Consider the following 16,935-nt stretch of genomic DNA (forward strand, 5'->3'; position numbering starts at 1 on the left):
AGCTGGTAGTGAAATTTGTGGTTACCATAAGTGAAATCTGACCATGTTGTGTGTATGTGGGATGATGTTATTTAACTGAAATTCATCTATGGTGGAATCGTGCAAAGCAGTGACTTCCTGTGCAAAATTAAAGGCAAGGTACTAGAATGAACCTACACGAGGAATCCTGAAGTTTACTTATGCTTCATTTATGGTAGATCTGCTTCTGAGTGGTTACATGCTATATACAATGATGAACTAAAGAAAGTCTGAAAAATTGTGTATTTTGGTACAGATAGAGTTTAAACATCAATTTTTTTTAAGAAATCTTCTATATGATTTTGCCATTTTTATGTTGTTGTCCATATACATGACTACTTCTTAGCCAAGCACTTAATTTATGGGTCTAATAGCTGATTGGGAAAAGATAAACATAGATATTCAGTTTATCTTCCCACCTGCCTCTTTTTACTACTGTTTATTGAGATCCAGAACAGTGAAAAAACTCACAGGTAAAAGTGAAAAGAATTAGATCAACACAAGCAACTGGAACAAAAATCAGCAAGTGGGACTTCATCGTACTAAAGTTTCTGCACAGCAAAGGAAATAGTCCCCCTGCCAAGCCCTACAGAGTGGGAGAAAATGTTTGTAAGTCATATATTAGATAAGGGTTAGTATCCAAAATAGAGTAAGAACTTAACACAACTTAAACCAATCCATTTAAAAAAATGGGCAGAGGAACTAAATAGATATTTTTCAAAAGAAAATAAACCTAAATGGCCATGAAAAGGTGCTTCGTATTGATAATCATTAGGGAAATGCAAGGCAAAACCACAATGAGATATCACCTCTCACCTGTTGGAATGTTTATTATCAAGAAGACCAGAGATAACTGATGCTGAGGATGTGGAGATAAGGGAATTCTTGTACACTGTTGTTAGGCATGTAAATTGGTTTAGTTCCTATGGAAACCAATATGGAAGTCTTTAAAAAATTAAAAATGCAACTGCCTTATGATTCAGCAATTCCACTTCTGGATGTACAGTTGAGCTTATTATTATTTTTAATTTTTCTTGATTGTGTTGGGTATTTGTTGCTGCATGTAGGCTTTCTCTAGTTGTGGCAAGTGGGGCTATTCTTCCTCTTGGTGTTTCGGGTTCTCATTGCTGTGGCTTCTTTTATTGTGGAGTTTGGGCCCTAGGTGCACATGCTCAGTAGCTCAGTAGCTGCAGTGTACAGACTGTAGGGTGCTTGGGCTTCAGCAGTTGTGGCGCACAGGCTTAGTTGCTCCATGGCACGTGGAATCTTCCTGGACCAGGATTGAACCCTTGACCCCTGCATTGGCAGGTGGATTCTTACCACTGTACCACCAGGGAGGGTCTATACTTGAATTTGAACAATGTGGGTTAGGGGTGCCGGCCCTCTGTGCAGTTGAAAATCCACTTGTAACTTGTAGTCTTCCTTTTGTATATACATGGTTGCTCTGTATCTGAGGTTCTACATTTGTAGATTTAACCTACCAGGGATTGTGTGGTTGTCACTGTTTTTGCTATTCAGTCACTCAGTTGTGTCTGACGCTTTGTGACCCCATGGACTGCAGCCTGCTAGGCCTCCCTGTCCCTCACCAGGTTCTGAAGTTTGCCCAAGTTCATGTCCATTGCATTGGTGGTGCCATCCAGCCATCTCATCCTCTGACACCCTCCTCTCCTTCTGCCCTCAATCTTTCTCAGCATTTGGGACTTTTCCAATGAGTTGTCTGTTCTCATCAGATGATCCTTCCAACAAGTATTCATGATTGATTTCTCTTAAGATTGACTGGATTGTGTGGTACTGTAGTATTTCATTGTTGAAAAGAAAATTTGTATGTGGACCTGTGCAGTTTCAATTTCTGTTGTTCACAGCTCAGCTGTATACCCAAAGGAAATGAAAACAGGAATTGAAGAGATGTATATAATCCTATATTCATTGTTAGATATTCACAATAGCTAAGATACAGAAACAACCTACACGTTCTTCAGTAGATAAATGGATGAAGAAGTTGCCGTATATATGCACAATGGAATATTCAGTTCAGTTCAGTCGATCAGTCGTGTCCGACTTTCTGCGACCCCATGAATTGCAGCACGCCAGGCCTCCCTATCCATCACCAACTCCCGGAGTTCACTCAGACTAACGTCCATTGAGTCAGTGATGCCATCCAGCCATCTCATCCTCTGTCGTCCCCTTCTCTTCCTGCCCCCAATCCCTCCCAGCATGAGTCTTTTCCAGTGAGTCCACTCTTTGCATGAGGTGGTCAAAGTACTGGAGTTTCAGCTTTAGCATCAGTCCTTCCAAAGAAATCCCAGGGCTGATCTCCTTCAGAATGGACTGGTTCGATCTCCTTGCCGTCCAAGGGACTCTCAAGAGTCTTCTCCAACACCACAGTTCAAAAGCATCGATTCTTTGGTGCTCAGCCTTCTTCACAGTCCAACTCTTACATCCATACATGACTACTGGAAAAACCATAGCCTTGACTAGACGGACCTTAGTCGGCAAAGTAATGTCTCTGCTTTTGAATATGCTGTCTAGGTTGGTCATAACTTTTCTTCCAAGGACTAAGCATCTTTTAATTTCATGGCTGCAGTCACCATCTGCAGTGATTTTAAGTAAGTAAGTAAAGTCACTCAGTCATGTCCGGCTCTTTGTGACCCTGTGGACTGCAGCCCACCAGGCTCCTCAGTCCATGGGATTCTCCAGGCAAGAATACTGGAGTGTGTTGCCATTTCCTTCTCTAGGGGATCTTTCCAACCCGGGGATCAAACCTGGGTCTCCCGCATTGGAGGCAGACGCTTTAACCTCTGAGCCATCAGGGAAGCAGTGATTTTGGAGCCCCCCAAAATTAAGTCTGACACTGTTTCCATGTTTCCCTGTCTATTTCCCATGAAGTGATGGGACTGGATGCCATGATTTTTGTTTTCTGAATGTTGAGCTTTAAGCCAACTCTTTCACTCTCCACTTTCACTTTCATCAAGAGGCTTTTTAGTTCCTCTTCACTTTCTGCCATAAGGGTGGTGTCATCTGCATATCTGAGGTTATTGATATTTCTCCCGGCAATCTTGATTCCAGCTTACGCTTCTTCGAGCCCAGTGTTTCTCATGATGTGCTCTGCATATAAGTTAGCCATTGAGAAAAAATAATCTGCCATGTGTGGAAACATAGGTGGACCTTGAGGGGATTATTCTAAGTTAGATAAGTCGGTCAGAGAAAGACAAATATTATATAGCATCACTTACATGTGGAATCTAAAAGAGCCAAACTTACAAAAACAGTGTAGACTGGTGGTTATCAGAAGCTGGGAGCTGGAGGAATTGCGAATGTGTTGTTTAAGGGTACAAACCTAGAGCTAGTAGGTAAATAAGTCCTAGAGATCAAATGCACAATGTATAGATTATAGTCAACAATGCTATTTATAAACAATGAGATCATATTTGTTCCCACTGAACAAAAGAAAGTAATTATGTGAAGTGATAAGTGTGTCAGCTAATGCTATGATAGTCATATTTTGGTATATAAGTATCAAACCAACATGTTGTACATCTTTAACTCACATGATGTTATGTGTCAGTTATATTTCAGTTTAAAGAAGGAAAAAACATTCAGGATAGGAAAACTTTGGACCTGGAGTGTATAGTAATAAAAGAACAAATAATACATGGGTTGATTTAGTATTTTGTCATTGACTGGTTGCTTTCTTTTTTAAAATTCTTATGGTAAGAGATCTGAATTCTTAGGATAATTGCATTCTAGCTTTCTTATGTTTGACTTCATGAGATATAAACCAGAGGTGAGCTGTTAGCTAGAACATTAGTAAAATATCTACTGATAGAATGACCTTTGAACAGTTGGCACTGAGACATGAGATTAGCATGTCAAAGGACATGGAGAAATACTGCCATCAGATTCAGTCTGTGACCATGGGAAACCTCTCGTCAGCTTCTCTGCCAGCTTATTCTTTGAACGTGTTGTTTTCTTTTCTGCTGACTGTTGTAGACAAGAGTTCTTTCATGTAATAGCATTATTAAGAGGTATTTATATGCCTCTGCAAAAGGAATACTTTACCAAATCAGCAAATGGAAAATTTTTTCCTCATTTACTTAAAAAAACCTTTTCTTAATCCAGAAATTGCCAAAAACATAAGTGTGTAAGTTAGAGGTAATAAACATGAAGCAAATGATCAAGTATAGTTGTAATGCTATGACTGTAAAGTACTCTGAGAGCTTACATGGGACTGTATGACCTAATTTGTAATTTAAAGAAGGCCTGTTAGAGAAACCTTGATTTAAGTTGAACTCTGAAAGAGAAGATAATAGGTAAAGGGAAAGCCCTGTACTGCCAGGGAGTATGGTACCTGGCATATAATAAATAAGGATGTGTGTGTGTTCAGTTGTGTCTGACTCTTTGCAATCTCATGGACTATAGCCCACCATGCTTGTCTGTCAATAGAATTTCCCAGGCAAGAATACTGGAGTCGGTTGCCATTTCCTACTCCAGGGAATCTTTCCAACCCAGGGATCAAACCCACATCTCCTTCATCTCAAGCATTGACAGGTGTATTCTTTCCCAGTGCATCACCTGGGAAACCCAAGGTGATGAAGAGAAGAGTGGTGTTAATTGAAGCTGAAGAGATGGTTAGGAGCCAGATAGTATAAAGATTGTGTTAATAACTTTGCCGTTCATTCTAAAAGTGAAACCATGAACAAGAGATTTATGATGTAAAAAACAATAGGGCATAGATACAGCTTCTAAGTGCTTTGCATATATTAACTATATTCTGACAGAAACCGTTTGACATGCATCTGTTTTTAATCCTTGTGTTATAAGGAATATGAGGGATAGAAAGGTGAAATAACTTGCTCAAAATCATGTGTCTGGGAGTGGCGGGCCTGAGCACCTTAGCTCTGGAATCTCTGCTTTACATCATCGCTCCTTATCTTTTATAATCTAACTTTTCCACACTTAAAGTACTTGTAGTTATAAATTAGATGATTTATAATTGAAGAGTTCAAACAAAGGAACAGTTCCTGTTATAGTGATATCTCAAATGTGACATCATACTGCTTGGTGGTATATGGCTGAACATCTTTTACTTTAATAGCTGTATATTTATTTTAATGTTTATTAATATTTACCTCTTTTAAGGCATCCCTTTTTTGACGAGAGACCTAGAAATCATCTTTAGTTCCTGCTCTTCGTCACTACTCAAGCCAAGTCCTGTCAGTTTTTTCTTCCCAAATACCTGTTGGCTCTACCCTCTGATTACTTTTTTGAATGGAATCTTTAATCCATTTATATTTTATTGTTGTTATTTACTTGAATGTAGCTATGTCTGTCATTTTGTTTTCCTTCAGTTCAGTCGCGTCTGACTCTTTGCGATCCCATGGACTGCAGCACACCAGGCTTCCCTGTCCATCACCAGCTCCCAGAGTTTACTCATACTCATGTACATTGAGTCGGTGGTGCCATCCAACCAACTCATCCTCTTTCGTCCCCTTCTCCTCCCACCTTCAGTCTTTCCCAGTATTAGGGTCTTTTCCAGTGAGTCAGTTCTTCCCATCAGGTGGCCAAAGTATTGGAGTTTCAGCTTCAACATCAGTCCTTCCAATGAACACCCAGGACTGATCTCCTTTAGGATGGACTGGATGGATCTCCTTGCAGCCCAAGGGACTCAAGAGTCTTCTCCAACACCACAGTTCAAAAGCATAAATTTTTCGGCACTTAGCTTTCTTTATAGTCCAACTCTCACATCCATACATGACTATTGGAAAAACCATAGCCTTGACTAGATGGACCTTTGTTGACAAAGTAATGTTTAATGTCTCTGCTTTTCAGTCTGCTATCTAGGTTGGTCATAACTTGCCTTCCAAGGAGTAAGCGTCTTTTAATTTCGTGGCTGAAGTCACCATCTGCAGTGATTTTGGAGCCCCCCCCCCAAATAAAGTCAGCCACTGTTTCCACTGTTTCCCCATCTGTTTGCCACGAAGTGATGGGACCAGATACCATGATCTTCATTTTCTGAATGTTGAGCTTTAAGCCGCCTTTTTCACTCTCCTCTTTCACTTTCATCAAGAGGCTTTTTAGTTCTTCTTCTCTTTCTGCCATAAGGGTGATATCATCTGCATATCTGAGGTTATTGATATTTCTCCCAGCAATCTTGATTCCAGCTTGTGTTTCTTCCAGCCCAGCGTTTCTCATGATGTACTCTGCATAGAAGTTAAATAAGCAAGGTGACAGTATATAGCCTTGACTGCTCCTTTTCCTATTTGGCAGCAGTCTGTTATTCCATGTCCGTTTCTAAGTGTTGCTTCCTGACCTGCATAGAGATTTCTCAAGAGGCAGGTCAGGTGGTCTGTATTCCCATCTCTTGAAGAATTTTCCACAGTTCGTAGTGATCCACATAGTCAAAGACTTTGGCATAGTCAGTAAAGTAGAAGTAGATGTTTTCTTGAACTCTTGCTTTTTCAGTAATCCAGTGAATGCTGGCAGTTTGATATCTGGTTCCTCTGCCATTTCTAAAACCACCTTTTCTTGAACATCTGGAAGTTCATAGTCCACGTAATGTTGAAGCCTGGCTAGGAGAATTTTTGAAGGCAATGGCACCCCACTCCTGTACTCTTGCCTGCAAAATTCCGTGGACGGAGGAGTCTGGTGGGCTGCAGTCCATGGAGTCGCTAAGAGTTGGACACGACTGAGCGACTTCACTTTCACTTTTCACTTTCATGCACTGGAGAAGGAAATGGCAACCCACTCCAGTGTTCTTACCTGGATAATCCCAGGGACGGTGGGGCCTGGTGGGCTGCCATCTCTGTAGTTGCACAGAGTCGGATTCAACTGAAGCGACTTAGCAGCATCAGCAGGAGAATTTTGAGCATTACTTTACTAGCGTGTGAGATGAGTGCAGTTGTGTGGTAGTTTGAGCATTCTTTGGCATTGCTTTTCTTTGGAATTGGAATGAAAACTGACCTTTTCCAGTCCTGTGGCCATTGCTGAATTTTCCAAATTTGCTGGCATATTGAGTGCAGCCGTTCACAGCATCATCTTTCAGGATTTGAAATAGCTCAACTGGAATTCCATCACCTCCACTAGCTTTGTTCATAGTGATGCTTTCTTTCTAAGGCCCACTTATCTTCACGTTCCAGGATGTCTGGCTCTAGGTGAGTGATCACACCATTGTGATTATCTGGGTTGTGAAGGTCTTTTTTTGTATAGTTGTTCTGTGTATTCTTGCCACCTCTTCTTAATATCTTCTGCTTCTGTTAGGTCCATACCATTTCTGTCCTTTATTGAGCCTGTCTTTGCATGAAATGTTGCCTTGGTATCTCTAATTTTCTTGAAGAGATCTCTAGTCTTCCCCATTCTATTGTTTTCCTCTATTTATTTGCACTGATCTTGAGGAAGGTTTTCTTATCTCTCCTTGCTATTCTTTGGAACTCTGCATTCAAATGAGTATATCTTTCTTTTTCTCCTTTGCTTTTTGCTTCTCTTCTTTTCATAGCTCTCTGTAAGGCTTCCCCAGACAGCCATTTTGCTTTTGTGCATTTCTTTTTGTTGGGGATGGTCTTCATCACTGTCTCTTGTGTCATGTCTCGAACCTCCGTCCATAGTTCATCAGACACTCTATCTATCAGATCTAATCTCTTGAATCTATTTCTCACTTCCACTGTATAATTGTAAGGGATTTCTATTTCCACTGTATAATCGTGGGCTTCCCTGGTGGCTCAGATGGTAATGAGTCTGCCTGCAATGCAGGAGACCCAGGTTCGATCCCTGGGTTAGGAAGATCCCCTGGAGGAGGAAATGGAAACCTACGCCAGTACTCTTGCCTGGAAAATCCCATGGACGGAGGAGCCTGATAGGCTGCAGTCCATGGGGTGGCAGAGAGCTGGACACGACTGAGCAACTTCACTTTCTTTCACTGTATAGTCGTAAGGGATTTGATTTAGGTCATACCTGAATGGTCTAGTGGTTTTCTCTACTTTCCTCAATTTAAGTTTTCCTTATGTCCTGCTTTTTTGTTATTTTGCTTTAACTTTACTGCCTCCATTAAGCAGATTTTTTATAGGGTATAATTTTAATTTCTTGGTTAAATTTTTAGCTATAATTTTTTAGATGTTTCCTTAGTATTTAAGAGATTATAATATCATTTTTAATCACATTGGACTTAAGATTAATGCTAATTTAATTCCAGTAAAATACAGAAACTTTGCTTCAGTACTAATCTTTGTTTTTCCTTCTCTGTTTTGCTGCTTCTGTCATATATTATGGTTCTGTATATAAAGCTCTAATATTGTATAATACTGTGTTGTAATAATCACCTTAAGCAGTCTTTTTAAAAAAAAGTATTTAGTAAGGTTATCTTGCATATAAGACTGTTTGGAAACTGGGAAGTCTTGCATTCTCACAGTGAAATTTTCTTTACCCAAACCACAGTAAAATGATCATACCTAGTAAATTAACATTAATACATTTCTATTATAGAATTTGACATACCGTCAGATTTTGCCAAGTTTCCCAATAATATCTTTGTAGCAGTTTCCCTCCAGTGTTCTTGCCTGGAGGATCCCAGGGACAGGGGAGTCTGGTGGGTTGCCGTCCATAGCTCCGGGTCGGACTCGCCTTAAGCAACTTAGCAGCCGCAGCAGCAGCAGTTTCCCCAACCTGTCAGACCAGATTGATACACTGTATGCAGGAGTTACTATGTCTCTTTGTTCTCCTTTTACCCAGATTAATTTATCTGCCTTTCTTTGACTTTATTAACATCAATATGTTCAAAGGTGGTTGTTTTCTAGAATGTTCTTTAATTTGGTAGTCTGTTTCCTTCATAATTTTGTTCAAGTTACGCATTTTTGGGCAGAAATACTATGTAAGAGAACTTAACATAAAAAATGGTACAGTTTTCCCCAACATACTACATACATAATGCCAGTGTTTTCCTTAATTGATGATGGATGGTGTGAGTAAGGTGTTGTCCACCAAGTTTATTTTCTCTTACGTTATTAATAATTTATGGGGAGATACACTGAGACAGTGTAAATACCCTTTTCTCCTAAAAGCTTTGATCACATGGTTTTCTTGTCATGGATGATGCTGGACTTGAATCAGTTATTACCATCATAGAAGCAAAAAGATAGATGATTAAAATTTCAATAACAATTTCTAGGAATTTCAGTTTTAGTGTTTCTGAGAGAGCTTTCTTTATCCAGTAGTGATGATTGTAAGATACTTGGTAGTTAACTTGCTTATGTCATGGGTTTATTTTTCATATTTTTTTTAGGTTCATGTACTGGACAGACTGGGGAGAAGTACCAAAGATAGAACGTGCTGGAATGGATGGTTCAGATCGCTTCGTCATAATAAACACTGAAATTTACTGGCCAAATGGACTGACTTTGGATTATGAGGAACGGAAGCTTTATTGGGCAGATGCAAAACTTAATTTCATTCACCGATCAAATCTGGATGGAACGAATCGGTAAGATTGCCTCAGGATTGGGAACTCATGTATACCCGTGGCAGATTCATGTCAATGTATGGCAAAACCAATACAGTATTGTAAAGCAAAAAAAAACCCAAAAAAAACAAAAAAACAACCACCACTTTAAGTCAGCTCCATGATAGAGTAATCAAATTATAAAGCCTAATTTTATCAAGAAGTTGTTAACATATTTTTGGCTTAAGTGTCAAAAGTGAAGAAGAATAGATTTTTTAGTTTGCTTTTTATGAAGGTAATGACATTTCTCATCTGTCTTGGTGGCATTTAGAATTTATGGACTATATTTTCTCCTCCTTTACTCTGAGCTAATTTAGTTCTTCAGTGGTTCTCAATCAGGGATAATACTTCCACTCTCTTCCAGAGTGTTTGGAAGTGTGTGGGGAATTTTGGTTGACACAGAGACTGGGAGTACTGCTAACATTTTAGTTCCCTGGCGGGCCAGGGATACTAAACATTCTGTAATGTGCTGGACTCCTAGAAGGACAAAGAGTTCATCCTTTCGAATTGCTGACAGAGCCTACCAGGTGCTGTTTCTGGAAGCTTATTTGATAAACCTCTAAACCAGGATAGGGTTGGCCAATTTTTCCTGTGAAGAGTGAAGTCATTATACATTTTGTGGGCCATATCTCTGTTGCAACTATTGACCTCTGCTGTTGTAGTGTGAAAGAAGCTATATAGAATACTTAAGGGGATGGGCATGGTTTTGTTCCAGTGAAACATTTTTGAGCCAGTGGACTCTGGTTTGCTGACCTCTAGATCAGGAGAAAACCTACTGCAGGTTTGCTGTATCCTGGTGTCCCCAGAAGACAAAGATATAATATATAAACATGGAATTCCTACTCAGATCATGTTCAGATTTTTTTTATTTAATTAATTAAGTTTTTTATTCAAAAGTAGTTGATTTACAAGGTTGTTGTGTTCATATTTTTAAAGACGCTTGATGTCCTTGTGCTTGGGAGATTATTTGGGTTTCTAGTGGTCTCATTCTAAGACCCCAGCAGAAACAGAAAGCCTTAGATAATTGAAGGAATTTGTCGAAGTGAAAACATCTGTTGCCATATATAGTTGCACTATTTTTATTTTTTTCTTGTGATGAGAACCTTTAAGATTTACTGTTTTAGTAACTTTGAAATGTTACAAGGCCTTGGTTTTTCCAGTGGTCCTGTATGGGTGTGAGAGTTGGACTGTGAAGAAGGCTGAGTGCTGAAGAATTGATGCTTTTGAACTGTAGTGTTGGAGAGTCCCTTGGACTGCAAGGAGATCCAAACAGTCCATCCTAAGGAGATTGGTCCTGGATGTTCATTGGAAGGACTGATGTTGAAGCTGAAACTCCAATACTTTGGCCACCTGATGCGAAGAGCTAACTCACTGGAAAAGGCTCTGATGCTGGAAAAGATTGAGGGCAGGAGAAGAAGGGGACAACAGAGGATGAGATGGTTGGATGGCATCACTGACTCAATGGAAATGGGTTTGGGTTGTCTCTGGGAGTTGGTGATGGACAGGGAGGCCTGGCGTGCTGTGGTTCATGGGGTCACAAAGAGTCGGACGTGACTGAGGGACTGAACTGAACTTGGAAATATATAAGATGATAGTATTATTAACTATAGTGGCAATGCTGTGGATTACATTCTCAGGACTTAACTTTTTTTTCTTTAGTACCTGGAAGTTTGTATCTTTTTGACTCCTGTTAGCCATTTCACCAGCCTCCATACCTTGCCTGTGGCAACCATCGACCTGTTCTATCTGTGAGCTTGGTTTTTAGTTCATTTGTTTGTTGTTTAGATTCAACATATAAGTGAGATCATACAGTATTCCTCTTTCTCTGTCTTATTTCGCTTAGCATGATGCCCTCAAAGTCTATTCATATTGTCAAAACTAGTAATATTTCATTCTTTTGTATGGCTGACTAATATTCTGTTGTACATATTATAGCATATCTTCTTTATCCATCCCACCATCAGTGACACTTGGGTTGTTTCCTTTTCATTTCCTGTTGTGAATTATGTTGAGTGAACATAGGGATGCATGTGTCTTTTCCAGTTAGCAGGGTATGCAGTGGTTGCTAACTAGACTTGTTGCAATCATTATACATTATATACAAGTATTAAATTATTATGTTGTAAACCTGAAACTAATGTTGTATGTCAATTATGCCTTAATTAAAAACAAAAGAAAAGTGGAAAATTCAGGATTACATGGGGGATTAAACAAGATTCTCCTGAAAAACCTGTGGTTGAAGGAAGCTGTCAAAGGATAATAATATCTGGAGACAAATGAGAATAGAAATACAACATACCAAAACTTATGGGGTTTCTAAGAGGGAAGTTCATAGTGATAAATGCTTACATTTGAAACAAGAAAAGTCTCAAATAAACAACCTAACGTTATACCTCAAAGAGCTAGATAAAGAGGGACAAAGTAAGCCCACAGTTGCCAGAAAGAAGGGAATAACAAATCAGAGTGGAAATAAATGAAATAGAAATTAAAAATACAGTAGGAAAGATCAGTGAAAAAGCAAGAGTTGGTTTTTTGAAGAGAAACAAAATACACAAACCTTTAGTTCGACTTAATAAGAAAGAGAGGAGACTGAAATAAAATCAGAAAGAGGAGATGTTACAACTATAAATACAGAGGATCATAAGAGACTACTGTCAACAATATATGCCATCAAATTGAACAGCTTAGAAGAAAGGGATCATGACTGAATCATGAAGAAATAGAAAATTTGAACAAACCAATTAAAGGAGATTAAATCAGTAATCAAAAACCTCCCCAAAACAAAAGTAAAGGACCAGAAGACTTGGCTGGCGAATTCTACCGAACATTTGAAAAAGAATTAATACCAATCTTTCTCAAAGTCTCCTGAAAAAATAGAAGAGGTTGGAATTCTTAAAAACTCAATTTATGTGGTTAGCATTACCTTGATACCAAAACCAAACAAGAAACCTACAAAAGAAAATTACAGGCCAATATTCTTAACAAATCTCAACTCAGAACTAGCAAACTGAATTCAGCAGCACATTAAAAGGATCATACTCCACAATCAAGTGGACACAAGGATTGTTCAGTATATGCAAATTAATGTGATTCAGCACATTAATAAAATGAAGGATGAGAATCGTGTGATCATCTCAATAGATGCAGAAAAAGCATTTGCTAAAATTCAACATCCATTCATGATTAATTCTCAACAAAGTGAGTATGGAGGGAACATACCTCAATAGTGAAAGCTTTGTATGACAAACCCACAACTAATAATATATTCAAAAGTGGAAAACTGTAAGTTTTTCATCTAAGGTCAGAGCAAGATAATGATGTTTACTCTTGCCATTTTTAATCAGCATGGTGCTAGAGGTTCTAACCAGAGTCATTAGGCAAGGAAAAGAAAGAAAATGCATCTCAGTAAAAAGGAAGAAGTAAAACTATTTGCAGATGGTCTCATGTTATACATAGGGAATCCTGGAAACTCCACCACAAAACTGTTCGAACTAATAAACAGATTCAGTTAGATTGCTGGATACAAAATCAATATACAAAAATCACCTATATTTCTGTGTGTTCATAACTGTCAGAGAAATTAAGAAAACAATCTTATTTATTGTATCATACAAAAAAATACCTAACAAGTTTAACCAAAGAAGTAAAAGACACTGAGAACTATGATGCTGATGAAAGATATTGAAGAAGACACAAATAAATTGAGAGAGATTTCATGCTCACAGATTAGAAAAATTAATTTGTTAAAACATCCATACTGTGGAAATCCATCTGTAAATGTAGTGCAGTCCAGTGCACAAATCAGATTTTCAGTGCACTTTTCACAGAAGTAGAACAAACAATACTAAAATTTGTGTGGAATTGCAAAAAAATGCAAATAGCCAAAGGAATCTTGAGAAAGAATAAAGCTGGAGGCATTATACTTCTAACTTCAAACTATATTTGCAAACTGTATTACTCAAAGTGGTATGGTACTGGCGTAAAGACGTAGACACTAGATCAGTGGAATGGAGTAGAGAGCCCAGAAACAAACCCATGCATATTTGGTCAGTTTATGGCAGAGGAGCCAAGAATGTTCAGTGGGGAAACTAATGTCTTCGTTATAGTTACTGTAGCATCTTCACCAAATAGTGTGAGAAAACTGGATATCCACACCTGAAAGGATGAAACTAGATCCCTGTCTTATACCACACACAAAGTCAACTAAAAATGAATTCAAGACGCCAGTATAAGACCTGAAACTATAACTATTTTTAGAGAAGAAACAGGAGACAAGCTCCTTGACATTGGTGTTGGTTATGACTTTGTGAGCATGTGTTTGAAACCTCAAGCAAACAGTATGGCGCCTCCTCAAAAAATTTAAAATATTACTTCCATATGATCCAGTAATCCCACTTCTGGAATTCTTATCCAGAGGAAATGAGAACAATCTTGAGGCGATATCTGCACTTCCATGTTTATAGTGGCGTTATTCACAGTATCCAATACATGAAACAATCAAAATGTCTGTCAGTGGATGAAAGGATAAAGAAGATGTGGAATATATGCATTCAGTAGACTATCGTTCAGCCACGAGAAGGAAGGACATCCTGCTGTTTGTGGTTACATGTACGGACTTTGAGGCCATAGTGATCAGTGAAATGAGCCAGATAAAGGAAGACAAATATTGGGTGTGTCACATATATGTGGAATCTTAAAAAATGTCACAAACTCATAGAAACAAAAGAAAACTGGCTGTCAAGGAGTTGGAGGAAATAGATGTTCCCATTTAAAAAAAAACCCTAAAAAGGAAACCCTCGTCAGTGTGTGAGATACTATAAATAGCTGGATCAGTATTCTTGCATATGTGTATCATATCATCACTGTATACAGTTTCTCATACAGATTTGTTTGTTGATTATACCTGGTAAAGCTGGCGGGGGGGGGGGGGGGGGAAACAGAAAAATAATGTCCTTAGGTAGAAAACTCCCCAGAAAAATATGATTATAGAACAGATCAAGTGAAAGACGCTCAGTTCAGTCAGTTCAGTTTAGTCGCTTGGTTGTGTCCAACTCTGCGACACCAAGGACTTCACCATGCCAGGCTTCCCTGTCCATCACCAACTCCTGGAGCCTACTCAAGTTCATGTCCGTCGAGTCAGTGATGCAATACAACCATTTCATCCTCTGTTGTCCCCTTCTCCTCCTGCCTTCAATCTTTCCCAGCATCAGGGTCTTTTCAAATGAGTCAGTTCTTTTCATCAGGTGGTCTAAGTATTGGAGCTTCAGCTTCAGCATCAGTCCTTCTAATGAATATTAAAGATTGATTTCCTTTAGGATTGACTGGTTGGATCTCCTTGCTGTCCAAGGGACTCTCAGGAGTCTTCTCCAACACCACAGTTCAAAAGCATCAATTCTTTGGTGCTCAGCTTTCTTTATAGTCCAATTCTCACATCCATACATGACTGCTGGAAAAACCGTAGCCTTGACTAGATGGACCTTCGTTGGCAAAGGAAGTCTCTGCTTTTTAATATGCTGTCTAGGTTGGTCATAACTTTTCTTTCAAGGAGCAAGCATCTTTTAATTTCATGGCTGCAGTCACCATGCAGTGATTTTGGACCCCCCTCAAAAAAAGTCTCTCATTGTTTCCATTGTTTCCTCATTTATTTGCCATGCAGTGATGGAATAGTGATGCCATGATCTTAGTTTTTAAATGTTAAGTTTTAAGCCAACTTTTTCACTCTCCTTTTCACTTTCATCAAGAGGCTCTTTAGTTCATCTTTGCTTTCCGCCATAAGGGTGGTGTCATCTGCATATCTGAGGTTATTGATATTTCTCTTGGCAACCTTGATTCCAACTTGTGCTTTATCCAGCCCAGCATTTCTCATGATGTACTCTGCAAATAAGTTAAATAAGCAGGGTGACAATATACAGCCTTGATGTACTCCTTTTCCTATTTGGAACCAGTCTCTTGTTCCAAAGGCTCTCAGTTGTGTCCAACTCATTATGACCCCATAGACTAAACAATCCATGGAATTCTCCAGGCCAGAATACTGGAGTAGGTAGCAGTTCCCTTCTCCAGGGAATCTTCCCAACTCAGGGTTTGAACCCAGGTCTCCCACATTGCTGGTGGATTCTTTACCAGCTGAGCCACCAGGGAAGCCAAAGAATACTGGAGTGGATAGCCTATGCCTTCTCCAGCAGATCTTCCTGACCCAGGAAACGAACTGGGGTCTCCTGCATTGCAGGCGGATTCTTTACCAACTGAGCTACCAGGGAAGCCCAGAACAGATCAAACCTCCACTTTAAAATGCACTATCACTAATTGAGACACCAGTATTACATATGACAGACCAACATAAGTTAGGATGAGAAAGTTCTGAGATGAGATACCAGAACTGAGGAAATAATTACAAATAAAAGAAAAAACTAATTTCAGAAAAGCCAGCTAAACTAGAAGGGACACAAGAGTGACTTATCCAAAAAGATTTTAAATTGAAGTTGTAAAGGGGGGAAAATTAAGGACTAAAAAGAAATGGAAATAGATGAAAAGGATTTGAGAGAAAGTGACAAATATTAAAGATAGACAAAGAAGGAAAAACACATAGATAATAAACCCTGTTAGGAAGGTAAGCTAAGCAAAGTAAGAGAACAAATATGAGGAACTGTAATTCAGGAAAAGTTTCTTAAAAGGAGATTCAAATCTACAGATTGATAAGAGAACATTATGTACTTGGTAATACAAGTTAAAGCAAACAGCACCAAGATATATTCTAGTAAAGTTACACTGTGTAGAAAAAGGAAAATATTCTCTGGGCCTTTAAGAGTAAAATAAATAATTTTTCAAATGGAAAAGAAAATTAGATTCACATTAGGCTTTCTCACAGCAACACTCCCTGTCAGAATTAAGTGAAGTAGTATTTTTAAAAGATACTCAGGGAGAGTGTGAGCCAGTTATTTTTACCCCCAGCAAAATTGACTTTCCGTATACAAAGCTATGGATGAACTGTTATGAACATGAAAGAAATCAAGAAACACTATTTCCCTGAGTCACTGTGGAAATGAACTAGTGGCTGAGCTTTAGATAGTCACAGTGATGAGCAAGATGACAAAATAAGGCTTGGTGAAGAGCAGTAAACATATAATTGACTTGTGTGAAGATTAACGGATGGTTAAAATTGAGAGTATGGTATGTAATGATTGTATGTTTAGATAATGTAAATAAAGTACCATTCTGAAAAATTGGAATGAAGGGACTTCCCTGGCCATCTGGTGGTTAAGATGCCGTGGCTTCTATTGCAGGGGACATGAGTTCGATTCTTGGTTGGGGAACTAAGATCATGCACGTTTTGCAGCATAGCTAAAAAATAAAAAATGGAGTAAAATAAAAAATCAGAGTGAGAAGTACAGGTACTATATTCAGAGATTTTGTTTAACTCTTTATAGTAATTA

General features: G+C 38.7%; 1 protein-coding gene across 3 annotated transcripts in view; it reads left to right on the plus strand.

The window, feature by feature from the left end:
• LRP6 (LDL receptor related protein 6) overlaps window positions 1-16,935 on the plus strand; it is a 175,393-nt gene that overhangs the window by 64,786 nt on the left and 93,672 nt on the right. For all 3 annotated transcript variants that reach the window (XM_042247517.2, XM_004006855.5, XM_004006856.5), the window contains exon 3: window positions 9,290-9,487. In XM_042247517.2, the coding sequence (XP_042103451.1) occupies window positions 9,290-9,487 (198 nt within the window). The remainder of the gene's footprint in view (window positions 1-9,289; window positions 9,488-16,935) is intronic.

This window comes from Ovis aries, chromosome 3 (assembly GCF_016772045.2).
Source record: "Ovis aries strain OAR_USU_Benz2616 breed Rambouillet chromosome 3, ARS-UI_Ramb_v3.0, whole genome shotgun sequence".
Classification (NCBI taxonomy): Eukaryota; Metazoa; Chordata; class Mammalia; order Artiodactyla; family Bovidae; genus Ovis; species Ovis aries.